The sequence below is a fragment of the Papaver somniferum genome, chromosome 3 (assembly GCF_003573695.1).
Source record: "Papaver somniferum cultivar HN1 chromosome 3, ASM357369v1, whole genome shotgun sequence".
NCBI lineage: Eukaryota > Viridiplantae > Streptophyta > Magnoliopsida > Ranunculales > Papaveraceae > Papaver > Papaver somniferum.
In genome coordinates, this window is record NC_039360.1 from 132,649,688 (window position 1) to 132,669,650 (window position 19,963).

General features: G+C 37.2%; 1 protein-coding gene and 1 long non-coding RNA gene across 4 annotated transcripts; one reads left to right on the forward strand and one right to left on the reverse strand.

The window, feature by feature from the left end:
• Positions 1-1,630: 1,630 nt before the first annotated feature.
• Positions 1,631-6,414, reverse strand: LOC113357413. 3 transcript variants are annotated; one of them, XM_026600792.1, is made up of 10 exons: positions 6,113-6,414; positions 4,974-5,630; positions 4,751-4,871; positions 4,236-4,548; positions 4,021-4,093; positions 3,845-3,935; positions 3,680-3,759; positions 3,346-3,504; positions 3,220-3,253; positions 1,631-3,100 (listed from the first exon to the last, which is right to left on the reverse strand). In XM_026600792.1, exons 2-8 carry the CDS (start codon positions 5,613-5,615, stop codon positions 3,358-3,360), a joined length of 1,467 nt encoding a protein of 488 aa, XP_026456577.1. In that variant the 5' UTR covers positions 5,616-5,630; positions 6,113-6,414; the 3' UTR covers positions 1,631-3,100; positions 3,220-3,253; positions 3,346-3,357. The 3 variants fall into 3 exon arrangements, with proteins under 3 accessions (XP_026456577.1, XP_026456576.1, XP_026456578.1); XM_026600791.1 differs by lacking the exon at positions 3,220-3,253; XM_026600793.1 differs by lacking the exons at positions 1,631-3,100; positions 3,220-3,253 and having other exon boundaries at positions 3,363-3,504; positions 3,849-3,935.
• Positions 6,415-6,567: 153 nt separating this feature from the next.
• LOC113357414 lies at positions 6,568-11,699 on the forward strand. The gene is made up of 4 exons (XR_003363616.1): positions 6,568-6,653; positions 6,795-6,891; positions 11,054-11,193; positions 11,357-11,699. It is a non-coding gene; the product is annotated as an uncharacterized LOC113357414 (long non-coding RNA).
• Positions 11,700-19,963: the final 8,264 nt, after the last annotated feature.

Sequence of the window (19,963 nt, forward strand, 5' to 3'; positions counted from 1 at the left end):
ATCATAGTACGATGTGGACTCGTAATGACACGTATATAGTGCAACCAAAAATGCGTAAGAACACAAATGTCAGGCTTAAATTCCGTTATCAACTGGTACGCATAAAAGGTTGACTAATATTGGGTTCTAAAACGAATTAAGTAAAGATGCGCGTACTATTGCATATCCCCAAAGAAATAAAAGGTAGGTTAGTACGCATAGCCTATTCCTTAGACACCATCTGTAACCTTTGATGGTAACCTCTGCGAGACCATTGGGTATAAGATGCTCTATATTGATCCTATTAAACATGCAATATTCATCAAGTCCTTTTGATGTAAATTCTCTAGCATTAAGAAGGGTGGTTAGCCTTTGCACTTTGCATTATGTAATATGTTCTAGGAGTTTTCAAACGCAAATTTCTTGGGAACTATAACTAGTCCAAAATGTCAAAATATTCACCAGATCCATCAGTCACTTGAATGGTCCGCATTCTGCATGAATATTTTGCTAAATTTCACCTTGTTTTCTTTGTAATATGGAAATATTACCATTTGCATCTTAGGATGGTCTCGATCCTGTTTTACTGAAGACTTTGTAAAAATGAGTGATATGCTTTCTTACCTAAAAGCATAATGGGAAGGGGGGTTGTGCATCTAGTAATTTAGAAAACACTTATTGAGAGATATGCCGTCACTTTGCACTCTGTCAATCTTTTTCCCATTTTCGTTCACTCAAATAAAGTGATATTTGTACGAGTTCTTTCAAAACAATCATCATATCACAACCAATGTTTCTTTATGGCTATGTCCAAAGCCTGTATGAGTCAGTTTCCAACATTTCATCGTCAGAGTCAATATAGATTCAATAATCCTAATATTATAGTGAATTACATTGCACTAGATTGACTCATTAGTTTCTCTAAAATATATTTCCTTCCAAATATATTATTAGAGGCTATAAAAGATGTAATCAGTTACATTCTCATCATTTTGATGTTCCACATGATATCCATTTTCACGGGCTACTTGGAAATTTAACATGGTTTGATTATCTCTTGATACATCTAGAGATTTTGCGACGTCTTTGTTCTATCTTGAAAAAATAATGAGCAGTGCTGCGCTCGATAAGATAGGGAATTGGCCAGGCAAAGTTCTTGTTGCCATTAAAGTTGATGTGAAAATTGGTTGTTACTACAATACACACACATTACATTGTATATACCAACACCTATGACCAGGTGCATTTCCAACTCTTTTATTATGATGGGAGCTAGAATTACATTTTAGTTGATCCCATGTTCAATTGATACCTATACTTTGGTGTCACTATTGCTGGGAAAAAATATATTTTTGTCTGATGATATATATGTCCCTTTTCACATGCTTTATATGAGTCGGTACGTCTAACCCTCGTTACTTTGGTGTTCTTTCCATTTTCAATTTTGCTACATTTAGCTTAATTTGAGAAACTTCTTTATCTCAATAGGCCAAGAGAATATCACTACACATGTCAACCACTTACTTTAGGTTGAATATATTACTAAAGATAATTCTCTTGTTGTCATACTTCAACATATACCGATTCGTTAATATTATGGATGAAGTAGAGAAATGAAAATATTATGACTCATATCATCTTTTGAGAGTTCTTCCACAAAAATTGGAATACATGTGATTTTATTTGAACGTATGTTTTGAAACTACTGAAAGATTAATAGTCGAGCAAGTGGATACGTTCCACGGAACATTCAAATTTTTTTTTTGGGAAAATATCAAGTATCCAATAATGGTGCTCAAGTACTTCTAAGCCCCAAATGAATACATTGGAATTGAGTTGGTACAACCAAATTGAACAAAAATAAACACCATTCACCTATAACCAATATCATATTCAAGAAAACAAAATAACACTAAAACCAAAACTCTTAATGATCAACAATCATAAATTAAATTGATTGTTTATAACTTTATATGCTATGGACTTATTTTAAGGTAGAATTAGACATGTTCTGGAAAAAAAATGAAAATAAAATGAAAATAAATAAGTAAATCAAATATTCATATTCAATTAGTTACATACCTTCCTCAAGCTTTAGCTCCCATTATGTATAGCCAAAACCGGACCGGGCTTGGCCGTGCACGGCCCAGAACGAACTGGAACAGGACACACCTCCAGGAACCAGAACGGGACAGGATAGGACAGGATAGGACGGAACAGGACAGGACAGCTTAGAACGGGACAGGATAGGCCAGTCTCAGGAACCGGGATGGGACAGGATAGCTGGGGTCGGAACAGTACCGAGTCATTAGAAAAATTTGGGGATTTTTGGACGAATCCATTCTTCCTTTTCTCCTTCGTTTTCAAACCGCCGCCCCCTCTCCTTCGATCCCCACATGCTTCCATCGCCCAAGATACAAAAGCACAGAGATCCATATTATCCTATTAAAATATAATCACTCAATTGAAATTGAAATTGAAATTGACTATAGGATTAGTATACATATGGCTTCTACCAGACGAGTTAATACCTAAATCAAATCAATTTTCTATTATAAATATATTGGATATATGTCAATATCAAAATCAGGGAATAAAGATAAATAGATCCACTTAGCTGTTTCGCAATTTCATCATTTGCTTCACTGTGATTGTGGTTGCATAAACGTTTGATGATGCAAAACTTTGCCCAACATTTTTTTTCACGAACGGGAAATTTACTAGGACCAAAATCTAGATCCCCAATTACAGGTGACCGATTGATGCTGAAAAGAAAAGAAAAAATTTCTTTAGCGCAGGGAAGAACTCGTACATAATAACGTTTTATAGTGAAAATGTAGGGAAGGCAAAGAGGCAAAGAGTTTCTATTGATTAGCATCAGTATGTGTTACATCCACATATTCCTTTATATACAAATAGGAATAAGACCCTAGACACTATATTGGGCCTCACATCCATGGGCTCAAGCCCTATAACAGATTGTAAATTGATGTTTTTGCAAATCAGTCTATAAAGTTTTCAGGTGGCGGGATCATTTACTATAACTGGGAAACAAAATATGCCGGTGGACCTGTCCACCTGTCCAGCACCATCAGTTATTTATGCTGAAGCAGAAGCTCTCCTGAAAGCAATAAAATAGGCATCAAAAGTAGAAAGTTTTTTTTCTTCTAATTCTGATAACCTGTCCTTAGTTAATGCTATTCAACTGGATAGTACAAGCAGATTAGTTAAAGATTGTACTTTTAAGGCTATTTTCTGTCAATAAGGCGGCAGACTACAAACACAAAGAGAAATATGTTTATGGAGGATACAAAGAAAGTTAATGTAGTCGTATACATATATACAGGATTATCTGTGGAAACACACCAGCACAAGATACTACGCGTCACTCCAAGTGTCTATAGGTCTCCGCACATACCAGGGACGCCGCATGCATATGTAAAGACATAATGCATTTACTGATATTGCAGTCCCAAAACCAACTATTGCCGAAAGCAATACCGCGTAGATCGGATGCAGATGGAGCTGTCATGGAAATGAACACGCTACAGTTAAAATTATAATAAAAAACGATATGTATATATAGCGTAAGCCCTACATTTTTTGATAAACTTGGAACACTAATTTTGAATGATAAGATATCATCTAGCCATCTAGGACACAGTTCGACCAGCAAATCAATACGGGAGGTAGTAATTACTTCAGTATAGCACAGATGGAGAATCATGACCACCAAAACAAATTCAAGTGCTGTGTACGTCCATACATACTCCTTGATTGCTGCAATGCGTTAAGATGCCAAATTTAGATAACTGTTTTACCATACTCAGTCAGGTCGAACTTCCAAAAGAGCATAAGACTTTACCTACAATGATTGCAAACATTGATCCCAAAAGCCCCAAGCTGAAAGCAAATGGTGCTGCAATCACGATTGCTTGAGATTTCATGTCACTACGCTGCAGAGGAAAGAACGAGTCATCAGGACTCCTACAATACGCGTTCAACATAAGTCGGCTAAAACCATAAACTAGATTAACGTACCAGTAGCTGCTCAAGGAAGAAGAAGTAACTTATTGAACTTATCATGGTAAGTACTATCAAGTCATACCAAGCACTGTCAAAAAAGAATTTCGAATTTAGCAAGGAATTTGTAAAAAAGAAGAAAAGCGACAGAACACAGCGTGCAGTTGGATGTGCCAAGTTCCAAAAAGGTAAGCATAAGATGTAGACGTTGAACTTATCCCAAGACATTGTACCTAATTGCTGGGGGATTTTGAGCTGTGTTTCGTCTGTTTCTGTATATCCTTTGTCTAGAAGCATGCACCCGGAGGACAGCAACAGGTAAATTACGAACATCATGCCGGCAGACATCACATGTCTTGTTACCTTTAATGCTGAACCACTTCACAACACATTCTTCGTGTGTAAGCCTGAGATCACCCTTACAACTACACTCCATCTTGAATGTCTTTCCTCCTTCCGTCAATTCTACGAAACAGATCCTACAAACTGCTTCCTCTTCAGGAATCTCTTGATCACCATCTTCCATTACAATAGGACTTGTAATATCTGTCACGCAAAGAAGTGAGATTTATAAAAGAAAGAAGTTAAAGCGCGCACTTGGCGATGTAAAAACAAACAGTTTTAATAGAAAAAACATTAGTCTGACTGCAAAAGCTACACTTGACAAGTGAACTCTGGCGCTATTTGATTAAAACCGTCCTTTGCTACGTTGAATCAGACACTTCAATAACAAGCCAGATGTAGATACCATTACTAGTTTCAATCTGCACAGGTTCCGTTCGATTGATGAAGGACAAAGATCTCACAATCACAACATTACGCACAGGTACGGACAAGGACCTTGGAACCTTAGGTGGAATTACCACAGTCTGCAAAGGATGGCCAAAATACTAAACTTACTCAACTCATTCGCGTTACCATCAAGAAGTAATTCAGTACAATAAAAGATCTAAGAAACAAACAAAACTTACATGCGAAGATTCATACTGACCACCTATCCTTTCTTTCGAAGTTGTTGAGGCTGAAGGGGTCAAGCTTGCCAATGGTGTAACAGGAAGAGATGTGGACTTTTTCGACGGGAAAACCGAAATGTTTACACTTTCCAGGACAAGACTCTGACAAACCTCCCTGGATTTTTTACCAAGACGGGAGCCTCCTTCTCCATTTAAAGATGCTACTTTGTTTTTGGAACTTAAATCATGACAAAAGCCACCAGAATTTTGTCTACTACTTTTGGAAGAATTAGGAAAGGGTGGTAGATCCTTTCCGCTAATGCTACTTCGAGGACCTACTGGACTGGTGGGTATTATCAGTGGGAAATCAGCACGTGCTCCGTTGAACCCTGAAGGCCTATCTCCAGAGGAATTCCGTACTGGGGATAGATCATTTCCATTGATACTACTTCGACAACCTGCTGAACTCGTGCGTATTTGCAGTGGATGATCAGAATGTGTACCAAGTTCTGAATACGGACCTTCATACGAGCTCCCTAACACGGTTAAGTCCTTCCCACTGACGCTACTTCGAGAACCTACCGGACTCGCGCATATTTGCAGTGAGATATCATAATGTTTTTCGCCGAAAGACAGATTTCCTTCGTTGTTATGTTCCATGATCTGATAACCAGCCTACACACCAAATGAGCTCACAGATTAACAAATGATGGAATTATGGAGTGTCTTAAGAATAAGTAACCACAACCACATGTGCATTCAAAACCACAAGGTCATCAATAAAAGGTGAAAAAGAAGAATCTACACAACAACTGAATTTTGTCTAGACCTTGTTATTATTAAACAAAGGCTCTTCGATCCATAATGGGTGTAAAAGAAGCCGGGCGCCTGAACCCCTCACGTCTGGTTCCACGGTTGCATTACATTATACCTTGATGCATAGGAGGAGGCTTCAAGGAAGGGTATAAACACACATGAATTGGGACAATGAGAACGACCAAAAATTTTGGGCTCAAATTGTTTTTGCATAATCTAAATTGCAGAAATCGGAAAATAAAATAAAATTTAGACATTACAAAATGAACTCCACATTCATTCTAACAACTTGCCTGCAGAAATTGGGAATTATGAAATAGAAATAGAAAACAATGAATTACCTCTTTGGAGTCGTCGATTACATTAACGAAGACGGCCCCAATGGAGACTGGTTCTTTTCTAAGAAATTGTGTGTATGTTTCAATTTTGAAAATGAGATACAGAAATCGACTTTCCTCTGCTCTTCTTCTTCGTTATCATCTTCAACGTTCTCTTAACAACAACCATAATCATTTACCCTGCAAGTAACTTTGTTCATACAAATTTGAACCTTTGGATATGCTTGAAATCCTGAATTTGATCGTAATGTATAAATTTTTTTAATCAAATTGGTGTAAAATATTGCCGGAGCTGGCCTCCTAGATTTTGTTTCTTAAACCTAACAATAAAACAGTTAGAAGATGATTCCACCCAGAGATAATCGTTTAGTTCACACCCAACTAGTCTAGGGGTAATAATGTCATTTGAATTTGATTAAAAAAGAACCAGGGGAAAAATATTTCATTTTTCTCATCACTGTGCGAGGAGAACGTTCTCTGCTGAAGGCTTCTTCTCTATCAATCTACTCTGCGGTCCACAGAACACTAGAATAACTCAGTAATTGTATGTTTTAGTTGATTTCTTGGGAATTTTGATGTTGTTTACTATTGAGCTTCTTTTAGTAGAAATAATTCTTTTTTAGGGTTTAGAAGAAGCAGGAAAAGTAATTATTATTGAGCTTCTTTTATCTGTTTGTTTTTGCAGGTATAGATGAAGTTTCTAGACTGGTATTTGAAGATTGTAGTAGTGGGAGCTACAATTGGAGCTTCAATGGAGATGTTTATGATCAAAACTGGATTTTGTGTGTGAGAACATCCTTTCCCCCCCCCCTTTTTTTTTTTTTTTTTGCGCATTTAGATTTATCCTATTTCATACGATATCAGACTGTATATGGACCTAAAGCAACCAGTTGCACAAACATTAAACTTAAGATCACTAGTTATAACTTTTTAGTGACCAAGGTTTGTTTATAGTAGACTAGATCTTTTCCATCTAGTTTTGCTTTGCGGCAACTGCATTCACTAGAATATTGTTTTGTCTACTGACAAAGTAGTCAGAATGTACCACTTAAAGGGAGAAGCTAAATTTTTCCAAGTCTAGGTATACACTCTTGGCAGTAGCAAATGGAGAAATGTTGGGAAGTTTAATTTTGAGACTCGAGTTAACCTTATTTTCTGACCAAGGAGGTGCCTCTGCAAATGAAGCTCTTCACTGGATGGTCCTTGTGTAGCAAATGATTGCGGCCTTCGATTTGGCTGATGAAAAATTTCTTAACGTTTCGCTACTCCCAATTTTGTAGCCTCATCTTAAATTTGGGGCTTTGGGTGATTATGTGGTGTGTGTTGAAGATGGTACTAAGATGGGAGATGGGAATCCTGTGTAGGAACCCGTTTGTCCTTCCATTTGCTAATGCTTTTACTAGAACCTAACTCCCGGTATTAATTCTTTTTTGACAACATCTAGAACTTGGTTATTAAAGAGAAACTGTCCTTATGATATATATATATATAAGAGGGGAGGTGAGTTAGTATATGAGCTGGACTAAATAATTTTAGTTAGACCGTATGGAGCCACAGCCATTGGCCTTGATAAAAGTGATGCAGTCCTGTGTTCCGATTCTCACCAGGAATGATCCAGCTGTGGATTGTTACGAGTTAAAATCTTCATCCCTAGAGATTCTTTTGAGTTTAGGTAAATGGGTTTATCGGACACCTTCCACTCACATGAACACCTTAGTTTCGTTGAAAGCTTTAGGAGGAGATGATGCAAAATTAGTAGAATCAAATTTGGAGACAAAAAGCTACTATTAGCAGACAAGCAGCTGTCGGAAGGAAGAAATTTGTATCTATAGTTATAATGGTTTCATTTGGGTGATTGGTCAGCTAATGCAGGGTACATTATCTTGAACCCCTTTTAGATTTACAGTCGGTTAACTGATAGCTATTACATATGAATTTTTGTGTTACTCTGTTCTTGCACTATTTATTTCATCTCTATCTTGTATGATTAATTTTTATAGCTTGGAGTTTAGCTCTTTTGGGATCATTGTGTATTTTATTATGTGTTTATGTTTAAGTAAGTTCAGTGGAAGAATGTGACACAGAATATAGTTAACTGAATTGCTTAGAATAATTAAAGAATGAGTGTATGTGGGAAAGGTCTAAGTGAAAGCTTTCCATAATTCTACTTTGCTACTAAGACATTTATTACTTTTCTGAGCATCACTAGTCTGAAAATATGAAGTATCTGATTATGATATATTCTGTCTATTCGCCTATTGTTTTGTTGTAGCAACAGATTAAGAATCTTAGGGTTATTACATTAGTAATATAAATATTATAATATGCATATGAAAAGAAAAATTCCTGATCGAAGTTCAACTAGATTGCTCGTACTCAGGCTCTAATTACTGGCATTAGCAGACATGTATTGATATCAACTCATCTCTTTTTACCAATGTTGTCTACAAGATCTTTGCTAGTTTATCTATTATTTAGGGTCATTGATTCACCATTTTCGTCGCCAGTATGCATTCGATCGCTATGTTTGAATGACTCAAACAAAATATGTCTCTTTAAAACCTACTTAAGGACTTATAGGATGCATTCTTTCCTTGATTTGGGAGACATTAATATGCTAGGTACTTAGATGCCATAAATTTTGCAGAGATTGAAGAAGCAATGTTAGAGGCTATAATTATTTCAAATCCTTGTAGCTTTTATGATGCATGGGAGATATTAATATGCTAGATACTTAGATACCATAAATTTTGCAGACATTGAAGAAGCAATGTTAGAGGCTATAAATATTTCAAATCCTTGTAGCTTTTATGATGCAGGGGCATATTTTGCTTTCGCAGGAATGTTTTGTTAGTTTCTACTCCTCGGGGTGTGTGGTGGTGGTGGTGTTGGGGGTTGGTGGTGGTGCGACGGTGGGGGGTATTTCTGTTCTTAGTTTGGGTTTCTTTTATTAGGCTTTTCTCTCTAGTATAAATAGGCTATCGGTTGTCTTCACAAGACAGACTTTTATGATAATTTTCCTTATGGCATATACATTATAGAAGAGTGTTGAGTTTATCCTAAACTCAAATTATCCGTGTTCTATCGATTCAGTTTTATGCTGTATTCGTTTATCTCTATTCTATTATGCTAGTTTACTTTTTTCGTTTCTAAGCAAACCCATCATCTTACTTGTTTTTTGTTCGCATCAGCTGCTAGCTATCTCTATCCCTTTGCAACATGTTAAGACCAACATCACTTGATATATATTGGAAGTTCTAATATATCTGTCATTTTTATATCTTTTGTTCAATGTTAAGTTTTTTAATCTTATTAATAGAAGAAGTATACAGTAGAGGTAGTTTGAACTGGGAACTGCATCCATAGGTTTTATAAGACATTATTTATGTTTCAACACTTCCTTGAACGTACCTCCCTACTAAGTAACCGAGCAAGGATTACTTTTTCTTAGTTAACTCTGCGCCATCCTTCTTGTGGAATTGTTCTGGTACGGTAGGTTTTGACATTTTTTATGTGTGGAAAAGGTGGGACTGGTCTCCTAAAGTTATCATATTTGGGTGGAAAATGTTGAATGATGCTCCCACTAATGGTGAAGATAACTTGTGTATGTTGTGTAATGACACTATTATGGGTATGTATCTTAGCCTGTCCTGGCAGCTGTGAAGTGTTGGTCGTACTACTCATTCTATTCTTAGTGTGATGTAATACAGTGTTAGAAGGAAAATACACTAGGTCTGTTCATACTACTCATTCTATTCTTAGGTCCCTATCCTTTTGGAAGAAGTCAGGCTTGAATATTGCTCCTACTACACTAGTTTAGAAAGAAATGGCGAACCTGCAGTTCCTAGAGCTAGAGATCCTCCTCGTCGGAATGATCAGAAGCCATTGCTGGGTGCATCTAGTGAAGAGAAGCAATCGGAGCCTTAGAGGCTGTTAACTGGGCTAACTGGGCAAGGGACCTGCAACTACAAAAGCATGTCATGTTTTAACATTGCTAAGATATTATATGATTGGTATGGTTATTTTGGATTGCATGTGGTGTGCTGAACTGCTGCTAATGATGTTTCTGTGTATAATATGAGTCCGTGCAAGTTTTGGACATAATTATTAACATTTTTATAATAACGGATGCTTGATTTTGAGGCTTATGCTCAAAAACTTGAGTACAACTGGTTTTCCGGAGAATTAAAGTCTTCTCTGTCACCTGGAGTTGTTAACTGGTGGTTAATACCACAGAAAACCAGTTGAAGATCCATGTTAAAAAGTTTATAGGAGTATTGTAATCAGCCAGCAGATGAACTTCTCCAACTAACCAAGTGGCTTAGCATTATGCCAGTTAAAACAAAGATGAAAAAAACTCTCCTGTCATGCTACAGGTATGGCAGAAATTCAGATTGAGTTAAACCCAATAATATTAAATGTACACGTGCTACTTTATGAGGAACAGTTTGTGCAACACATGTATGCCATACAATTTCCTTTATCACAATTATGCTATGTATGACATTATGGTATTTCAATTCCTAGTCCATTGATCCCATTTCACATTACAAAGGAGAGTATATGGACTTCAGAGGATGTTGGATATTTCATTATGATTCGTTATTGATATGAAGTTTTTGATGCAATGGATCCCCTGTCTTTCAGAAATGAAAAGCTTTTGCTGTCTAAGCTTTATTTTTACTCTTTCAGATCTTTTTTATGTGGTGTTGCTTTGTGATTGATAGTCAGATACCCATTTTTACGACATTCCTACTCAGCATAAATCATAATTTTTGATACGCATGTCCCTTTAAATTTGCTGCTCGTTTAGTTTATGTTTTGGGGGACAATGTCAAGCTATACCTGTTATAGTATGCACTAATGTAGCGATTCAATAATCTCTTCTTTGTCTTTTGTGATAATATAACCCTTGATTTCAGCTTTTGATTTCCTGTTTTGCAGATGATCAGGTGACTGCTCTTGAATCAGAGAAGCGAGCTTATGAGAATTCCCCGGAAGCTCAAGCTGTTAAAGAGGCTCTTAATCCTTGGAGATATCGTCAGGAGCAGGCTAAGGAAAAACCATAGATTACTTTCGTTCGGGTATGCATTTCAATCCATATTTTACCTTCAAGTTGTTAGTAAACAAATCTGTCAGGACATATCTGAGCATTATCGACCAGATAAAACTCACTGTGTCAAGATAAGCTTGATTACTAGTAACAAACACCCAGTAGCAATTTTTAATCCAATTTTTTCTTTTCAGGCCGTTGTATCCAGATCTGGGACTTGGAGATATCAAGCAAGACGTTCTGGGCCTTCTTTAGATACCAACAATTTATGAAACATTTTTGTGGTCTTGAGCTGTTAACAACTTGGAATACAAGGATACTTGCAGGAAAAGAAGTGCACTGTAAATTGGTGGAACTGTTTATTTTTTTCCTCTTTATAAAGATTTGCTTAGTTTTGTGAGCAATAAAGGAAGCTTCTAAGAGAAACTTTTAGAAGCTTCTTTAGCAACCCTAATAGCAAGTTTTCAGAAGAGAAACTTCTAAGACCTAATTTAGCTTCTTTAGCAACCCTTACTATCCATTCATAATTTTTCCCCATCTTTTTGAAGTTCACATAATGGTGCGCTTTTTGCTCTTCGTTTGACTCCTCACAGTTAACTTATTTGTTTGATCAAATTCAGGGAATCTGGTTACGCACTGTCAAAGATGACTGATTTCCAATCTGCAGATAGACCAGATAATTAAAGCAATCTTATGTCATAGACAGAATTCAAACCGGAATTCTCATTTTAAAGGCCTCTTTCCTCTCTCTGTTTCATCTTCTCCGGCTACAACCGCCTGAATCCTTATCTGCCCAATAGCCCAATAGAAGCAGATCTGGGCAGATATATGACTCTTGAATCTCTTACTTTCTCTACGATTTCCCCTACCATTTTTTTGGATGTTTACTTTAGCTTCTGTGAAGCATTTCTCTTTCTATCTATCCGGGTAAGATTAGGAAAGTGATACACACAAGATAGAGTGCGTGAATGTTATAAATTCTTCGACATTAGTCATTGTTCTATCCGGGTCCGAATTATGTTGTGGTTTGATTGTCGCGAAGTCGAAAGCAAGACTCATAAAGATGAGCTCGAGCTTGACAATAATCCAATGATTGTTGTATTTGATGCACCGTTGGAGCCATGGTCAATATGTTTTGGTAAATACAGGATGGTTAGTTTTTTTGGAAGCTAAAGCGAAGGTTGGTTATATATAACTAACATGAGATATCTTGTTGACCCGCTTTGGTGGACCTGCTAATGGAAAAGATCAAGTGTGTGATCAATTATTTGAAGAACAATTGAATTCGGTGGACTTTAGAGATGAAGATTATGGTTATGCTAAGGGATGCTTATGCAGACGCTTGGAGGCTACTGTGGTAGTTTCAATTTGTTGATCGAGTATTGATGGGCGTCATTCCTCACGGATATGGTGCGAAAGTTGGAGTTAAACATTAACCCCGATAGAGTTGGGCTCGTAGTACGAAGAAACTTCGAAGGGGAGGGCAAGGCTCAAAGAGCGCATAATGGTTATAACTAAGTTCCACGGTATCATATTAACAACGGTTGTATATGGTCCAATTGTGTTGGAATACAGTACACCTGAATGGTGCCAATCAATGTGGAATTGTGAGCATAAAGGAATAAGGTGTATCTCAAGATGTTGTATAACGGGTTATCGTATGATAATGGTTGGTGAGATGGTCTGGAATTTTTCGTTGAGGTGGAGATTGTATAATCACCAATAGGTTGGGTTGTTGAGTCGTGAGTTAATGACATTCAAGTTTGGTTTGCTCTATTTTGGTGAAGTTCTACATAAAAATTTGGGTGAACGAAGTTCGGTTTGCTTCCTTGCAGAAAGGATCCGTACGCAACATTTGGTGCAATCGATTTTCATAAGTTTGAGGTGTAGCAAGTTGATTGTCTCATGCATAAATGCATGATCCAAGGTGAAGAATAATATGGAAACGTTGGTTTTCCTAGTTTATATCAATTTCCATATTAAGATAGTTTTCCTAACTAATCATGGTTTCTTAGTTGTGATGGTTTCCTAATCCAAGGAGGATAATGCTTGAGAATCAAGTTTGAGGAGGATAATGCTTGAGAATCAAGTTTGTGACTCCTAATATAAGGAGGTCTAAGATATGTGTTTAGTCTCCTCAATGGAATTCTCAATGGATATTTGAGGAATTCATCCCATCTCTTGGAATGGTATGTGAGAGACCATATAATGATGGAAGGAGTTGATGCTTCATTACGGCGCTTATGGAATTCTTATCGATGTTGAAAGATATGTCGTCATGGAGTATTCATATGGACATGTTGGTAAGACATCGTGTTTGAGGAGAAGATCATCTTGGTGATGCTGGAGTAAATAATTGGTGTTGAGAAGAAGGCGTTTGTGGCCCCCCAACCTAATCACTTGCTTAGCTAATAGGATTACAACCTAATTGAAGCATCAAATCTAGATTATCGATTTTAAGAATCAAAATTACATAAGCTAATCCAAAACATACCCCATACACTCTGACATTGTACGAAGTGGAAATTGCGCAACTGTCCCTTCTTTTGATGGCCCTCATAAATATTCTTACCAAAACTATTTATATCCCTATTTTTGAGAAGAAAATTAATTTAACTAATAATTCCAAATTTACCCACAATGTAAATTAGATCTAGGACTTTCCCCACCGAAAGAAAATCACTTGTTTCATCTTTTTTCTTCTATGCTCCTCTCCCAACGACAGCCACTTCCACCATCTTCAATCGTCGCCACCCCCATTCCAACATCACCATTTCCACCATCACCTTATATACTTCCATTAAATCCACCACTACAACCTAAACAGTCGATTTAGATTTAACAAGTGATTGAAGATGGTGGCGGTGAATATAGGTTTTGAGTGTGCTGTTGTAGATAATATTGGAAAAGAAGATGATGAAGTTCGGTGGTGTTTACAAAGAATTTGAACAAGAAATCAAGGAAGAGTTATGCTGCTACAGATTGGGAAGAAATTGATGGTGGTTTGAGATCGATTAGGGTTTCACAGGAAGAGGTTTATGAAATTGAAGAATGAGTTTTGGTTCATTTCGAAATTCAGAAGGAATTGGTTTCGGTTGTGGAAGTTAGGGTTTCAGATGATTATGGATTTGAAGTGGTTTTGCTGTTTGAAGATTCAGATGGATTTGATTGTAGCTGTTGGTGGTGATGAAGTTGCAAGACCAGTTGTTGCTGCCATGATGAATGTGATGTGAAATTGAGGTCTTGTTGTGGTGATTGAATGGGAGTTTTAATGGTCTGTCGTTAATGAATTTGATTGGAAATGGTGACTTGAGAATTGGTTGAGCCGTGGACAAGAAGGTTACAGAGATGATGGTGGCTGTGATGCTATGTATGCTGGTAGTGTTTGAGCAGCAAGGAAATGGCTGAGCTGCAGATAAGAGTGTTGTTAGTGATGAATACTAGAGATGTGTGTTGTAAGTGAGAATTAAATGGATAGACTTCGGTTTTTATGGATAAAATACGGTTGTTGATCCTATTTATGGGACCAACTCTTGTTGTTGACCCAATTTTTTATGGGATCAACTGTTGTTGTTGATCCATCTATGAGATCAACTCTTGTAGGTGACCCAATTTTTTATGGGATCAACTACTCTTGTTGATCCTTTCAACTCCTATTGTTGAAAATATTTCCTTGGATAAGTATAATCATGATTCTAGTTTAAATCATGTAAATTTCTTCCAATGTTGAACTTGTGGTGCAATGGTAGCATGACTGACTCCATGTCAGATGATGCGTGTTCGAGTCACACCAAGTTCACTCCATTTACATGGATCAACTTTCATTATTCATCTAAATTAGGGGATCAACTACCATTGTTGATCTCCTAAATTGGATAAACTTCTACTGTTGATTATTTTTTTTTGGATAAACTACCATGTTGATCTATTTTTATTTGAATCAACTATTGTTGTTGATACAAAGATATCTAAACCAGTGGTGGTGGCGGTAGACTAGTGGTGATGGCGGCGACGGACTAGTGGTGGAGGAGGACTGGTGGTGTAATGATGGTGTGGTGAAGGAGTGGTGGTGGAATATTAGTGGTGGTGGCGGTTGGTAGGTGGTGGTCGTTGAACGGTGGTGAGGAATGGTAGTTAAACGTTGGTGGTGGTGGTGCTAGTGGTGGTGGTGAAGTGGTAGAGGAAGAAATTTGTTCCATTTTGAAATAAAGAAAAATATTATATAGGTGAGGGTATGTAGATGGTGGATTTTCGACAAAGGATAGAATTGTAAAACTATACTCCAGATTCGGCAACCGGATGAGTATTGAGACTCATGTCTCTCATTAAAGAATGAAAGCTCATGTAACAAATCTCTGACTGAGAAGGATGTCTCTCAGAGAGTACGTGTAGTTTTGTAGTCTCTCAGCTGAGGCCACGACACATCTCATGAATACTGAGCAATTTCAGTAATTACTCCGGATCCGGCAGTCGGATGAGTATCGAGACTCATGTATCTATGCATGAAAGCTCATGTCACCTCTGATGGACAAAGTCTCTCAGAGAAGATGAAGATGTGCATTCTCTCAGCTGAGGCCACGACACATCTCATACTGTATAGAATCGAAAGATTGGGCGGCTCCTAGACAGCATGTCTGCTAGTATAGAGCGACAACGTCTTCGGGATGTAACCAGATTTTCCCCGACTATGAAAGAGGAAGATGACACTCCAACAAGTTCATATTGCTCAACCCTCAGATAATTAATGCTCCTAGACAGGAAGCCCTTCTAGTACAGAGCCAGCAATTAATTATCTTAAATCGTCTGAATATCCAGCAATATTCTACGAGCCATCGTCTGAATATCCAGAAATATTCTACGAGTCGTCAATTAATCTCCTGAATATTCAACAATATTCTACGATTCCTCGTTATATTTCGTTACTTCAATCTGTGGTTCTTCCCAGCAGAATTCCACAGGTTAGTAATAAATATTCAGCGAAACATGCATCTGGGCATCGAATAAGCCTTGACAAAATGGTGCAAGTGTAATTAGCAGATAATACACAGACCATCATTTTGAATGCACGAACGAGCATTTTAAAAATACGAACGAACGAGGAACCTATGCAAAATAGGAAGGGAAAATAATGATAATAAAATATTAAACAAAAGCGTCAGGGGACTAGGCTCACCAGCCGGCCACTCATGCCATGACTAGTCCCTCGCCCAATTTTATATTTTACCATATTTTTACTATTTTCACGATCTCATGAAAATCCTCTCGTTCGAGCTAATTTCCTTTATTTCAAAGAAATTATCTAAATCACATGATTTTATCAAAAAATAATAAAATTAGGGAAAGGTGTCGCGGGACCGAGCACCAGCCGGCCATGTCTTGGACGTGGCTGGTCCCACACCTCACGTCTCCATTATTTTATTATTTCTCTCAAATTATGAAAATTCCTTGATTTTATGAATTTTTCCTAAAATCATGAAAATTACCTAATTTCATGTATTTTTTATCTAAATCACATGATTTTATCAAAACATAATAAAATTAGGGAAAGGTGTCGCGGGACCGCCGGCCGGCCGATCATGCCTTGGCCGTGGCCGGTCCCACACCTCACGTCCCATTATTTTATTATTCCTTCTCAAATTATGAAAATTCCTTGATTTTATGAATTTTCCCTAAAATTACCTAATTTCATGTATTTTCTCTAAAATCATGGAAAATATTAAAAAAATTAGGAAAACTTGTGGGACAGGGCTCTAGCCGGCCGGCCATGCCCTAGCCGGTCCCACACGGCCTTGTATTTTGTTATTATTTAGTGTTTTGTTTCCTGATTTCATGTAAACTCCCTGATTTCAACAAAATATCTTGGTTTTCAACCAATCCCTTTGATTTTATGAAAATTATCTAAAATTATTAAAATCCCATAAAATTGGGAAGAGTGCCTTGGGACCCGCGCCCATTGGCTGGCCGGCCATGCCACAACCATTGCCGGTCCCAAACTCCCAATCCCTATTTTATATTTTAATTTATGTCTCTCATCTCATGGAAGTTCCCTAATTTCGCCAAACTCTCCAGTTTCATGGAATTTCCCTTAAATCAAAGAAAAATACACAAAATCACATAAAACTGGGAAAAGCATGTGGGACCGCGTGTCAGCCGGCCGGCCATGCCCTAGCCGTGGCCGGTCCCACAACTTGTGATTCCTTTTTTATTTATTATTTTCATCATCTCATGTATTTTTCCCAGTTTCAGCAAAACCATGGATCTTTCATATTTTCTCTAAATGTTGCTCAAACGTGCATCGGAAAATATCAAAACTCTCAGGACTGAAGCAAGGACACTATGGTGACACGGTCACATCTCCTTGACCGACCAAGGGTGACCTTGAGGCTTGCAAACAGCTGGTCCGCATGTTTTAATGATTTTAACCTAATTTGCTTAGTTGCTCATATTAGGTCCGAACTCTTTCCAAACAATTGGAAGTTCGCTCAAACGACCATCTACTGGTCCCACGACCATCAAGAGCCGGTCTCATGACCTCTTGGTCGGCCCCTCATATTTACTACATCAGGTTTTATGATTTGTTGCTCACACGAGCATTATTTCAGTAAATGATTAAACCAGCATTTAATCATTCTTTCACCAACTGGTCCTCAAGAGACTTTGGTATTTTTTGCTCATTCGAGCATCTGGACGTTATATGGTGAACCCTTCATCCCATGTAGCCGGTCCCGTGTTGCTTTGCAATAAATCATCATTTCGGTAAAATTAGGGTTTTGAATCCAGAGCTCTGCAGAAACGTGATTCTGTGCAGATTTGAACACTCTGATAATTTTATGTTGATTCCATGATTGATATTCATATTTATTTTGCTCGACCCAGCAGTCAATAACTTAAATTAATATTTTATTTGGTCCAGCTACTAATAATTCATCAAAAGAACAATATTTGCTCGAACTAGCAATATTCGCTCGAACCGGCAATATTTATTCAATTAGCAATATTCGCTCAGACTAGCAATATTTGCTCAAATCAAAGAATATTGGTTCAACTACCAATATTCAACAATTTAGCAACATAGTTTTGCTCGTCTTAGGTTATAATGATACCTCGTCTCAGCAGACACATTAAATTCATGAGTTTCGAAACATTTGCTAATCATGTTCAACTCAGCGCTACATGGACTCATCGTCCCATAAAGTCAGCAACTGACTCCACAATCACGAGATTTCAATCGTGTCACATGGGGGATATTAACTAGGGTTTTGGTCTGGCGGTCTACGACACGTGTGTTCACCCATGACAAGAATATGAGCAAGTCGTGCAATCAGTTGGAAGAGTCAGCAAAGTAGTGGGTGGAAATGTAGGATCGGAATCTCGCAACAAATATGTCTCAGCGAAATTATCAATGGTATAGCACAGTAGCGTCGCAGAACAGTTTCAGAATTGACAGAATAAATGACGTCATCTAAAGTCATGAGAAAGATGTGACAGTCTTGCGAAAATTAGAGAGCTTGCGAAATTAACATTTGTAAGGTTGCGAGAATGTCGCAAACCATATCCAAAAATAAAGGACAGATTAGCTGTCATCCACTATGTATTTCTTTATAAATAGTCTTTCGAGTTGTAAAGGAGGGGGAGATCTTTTTTGAGGTAAGAAACAAGTAAATAGGAGAGAGAAAGTTCAGAGCAGAGATCATTCTTGACTTCTTTGTTTTCCTTGTAAGAACATTCAGAAATTAATCAATAAAATTAAGAGTGTAAACCTAAAAATGAGCTAATCAACAATGAAATCATATGAGGGGTGTAGTGTAGGATTTCCTGCAACTACATAATGGCGCTAGAAACAGGGAAGAGTTGAAGATTATTCTAGAAAAATCTAAAGATTGATATTGAGATTTGTGAAAATTTAAAGTAATTGATTAAGAATTTTTCATAATCTCTTGAAATATTGTTAGCATTGAAGAAATGGCTAGAAGAAGAAATACATCTAAACAACCGACTACTATTAGAAGAAGAAAAAGAATTGCTGGAAGAGAAAGAAGTGAAATGGGAGAATCTAATGGAATGATAAATATTAGAGAAAATCTAATTCAATCGCCAATTCAACAAACACTAGTTCAAGAGAGGAATACAGATTATGACAGAGTGAGCGTACACACTTGGCGATCAAATTCAACATAAGAAATAGAAGAAGAGCAACAAAATAGAAATTACAGACAGGAAGAGAGAAATCAAGAAGCATATGAAGGAATAATTCATGGAGGTGAGGAAATTGGAGCGTTAGAAATATTGAGACGAAGAATACACGAAGAATCCTTAATTTAACAAGAAAAAATCACGAATTAAGGATGGAGAATATCAGATTGCAGAATAGAAGATCGAGAAGTATTACAAAATCATATTCCAGATCGACTAGAAGAGAAATGAGGCAAAATTCACCCACGATCAATGCTGGAAACAATATTCAAGAAGAAATGTCAAATCCTAATGAAGAATATCGCAAAAATAGAGAAAGAACTGATGATCGTTACGTTCCACAAAATGAAACTTTTGATGATGGGCAAATTGGAGGAAATCAAGAGAACGGGCAAAATCAGAGACAAAAGAATCAAGATGGCGAAGGAAATCAAGAGGAAGGAAGAAGAATTTTACATGTGAGAGAAACTCAAAGAAATCAACAGACAATTGAAGAAGAAATTGAAAGACATAATGCTGAACAAACACGTTTAATCTGCGAACGTGAAAGATTGAGAGCGGAAATGGAAGAACAAGAGTTTCAGGAGACAATTCTCCAAAACAATCAT

Bases quoted from the DNA above. Each gene is read 5' to 3' on its own strand.
- LOC113357413 (XM_026600791.1), bottom strand. From the start codon at position 5,615: ATGGAACATAACAACGAAGGAAATCTGTCTTTCGGCGAAAAACATTAT. The intron at 4,094-4,235 runs GTACAATGTCTT...CTTTTTTGACAG, and splicing joins CAAAATCCCCCAGCAATTAG to TGCTTGGTATGACTTGATAG. The intron at 3,760-3,844 runs GTAAAGTCTTAT...AACGCATTGCAG, and splicing joins AATGTTTGCAATCATTGTAG to CAATCAAGGAGTATGTATGG.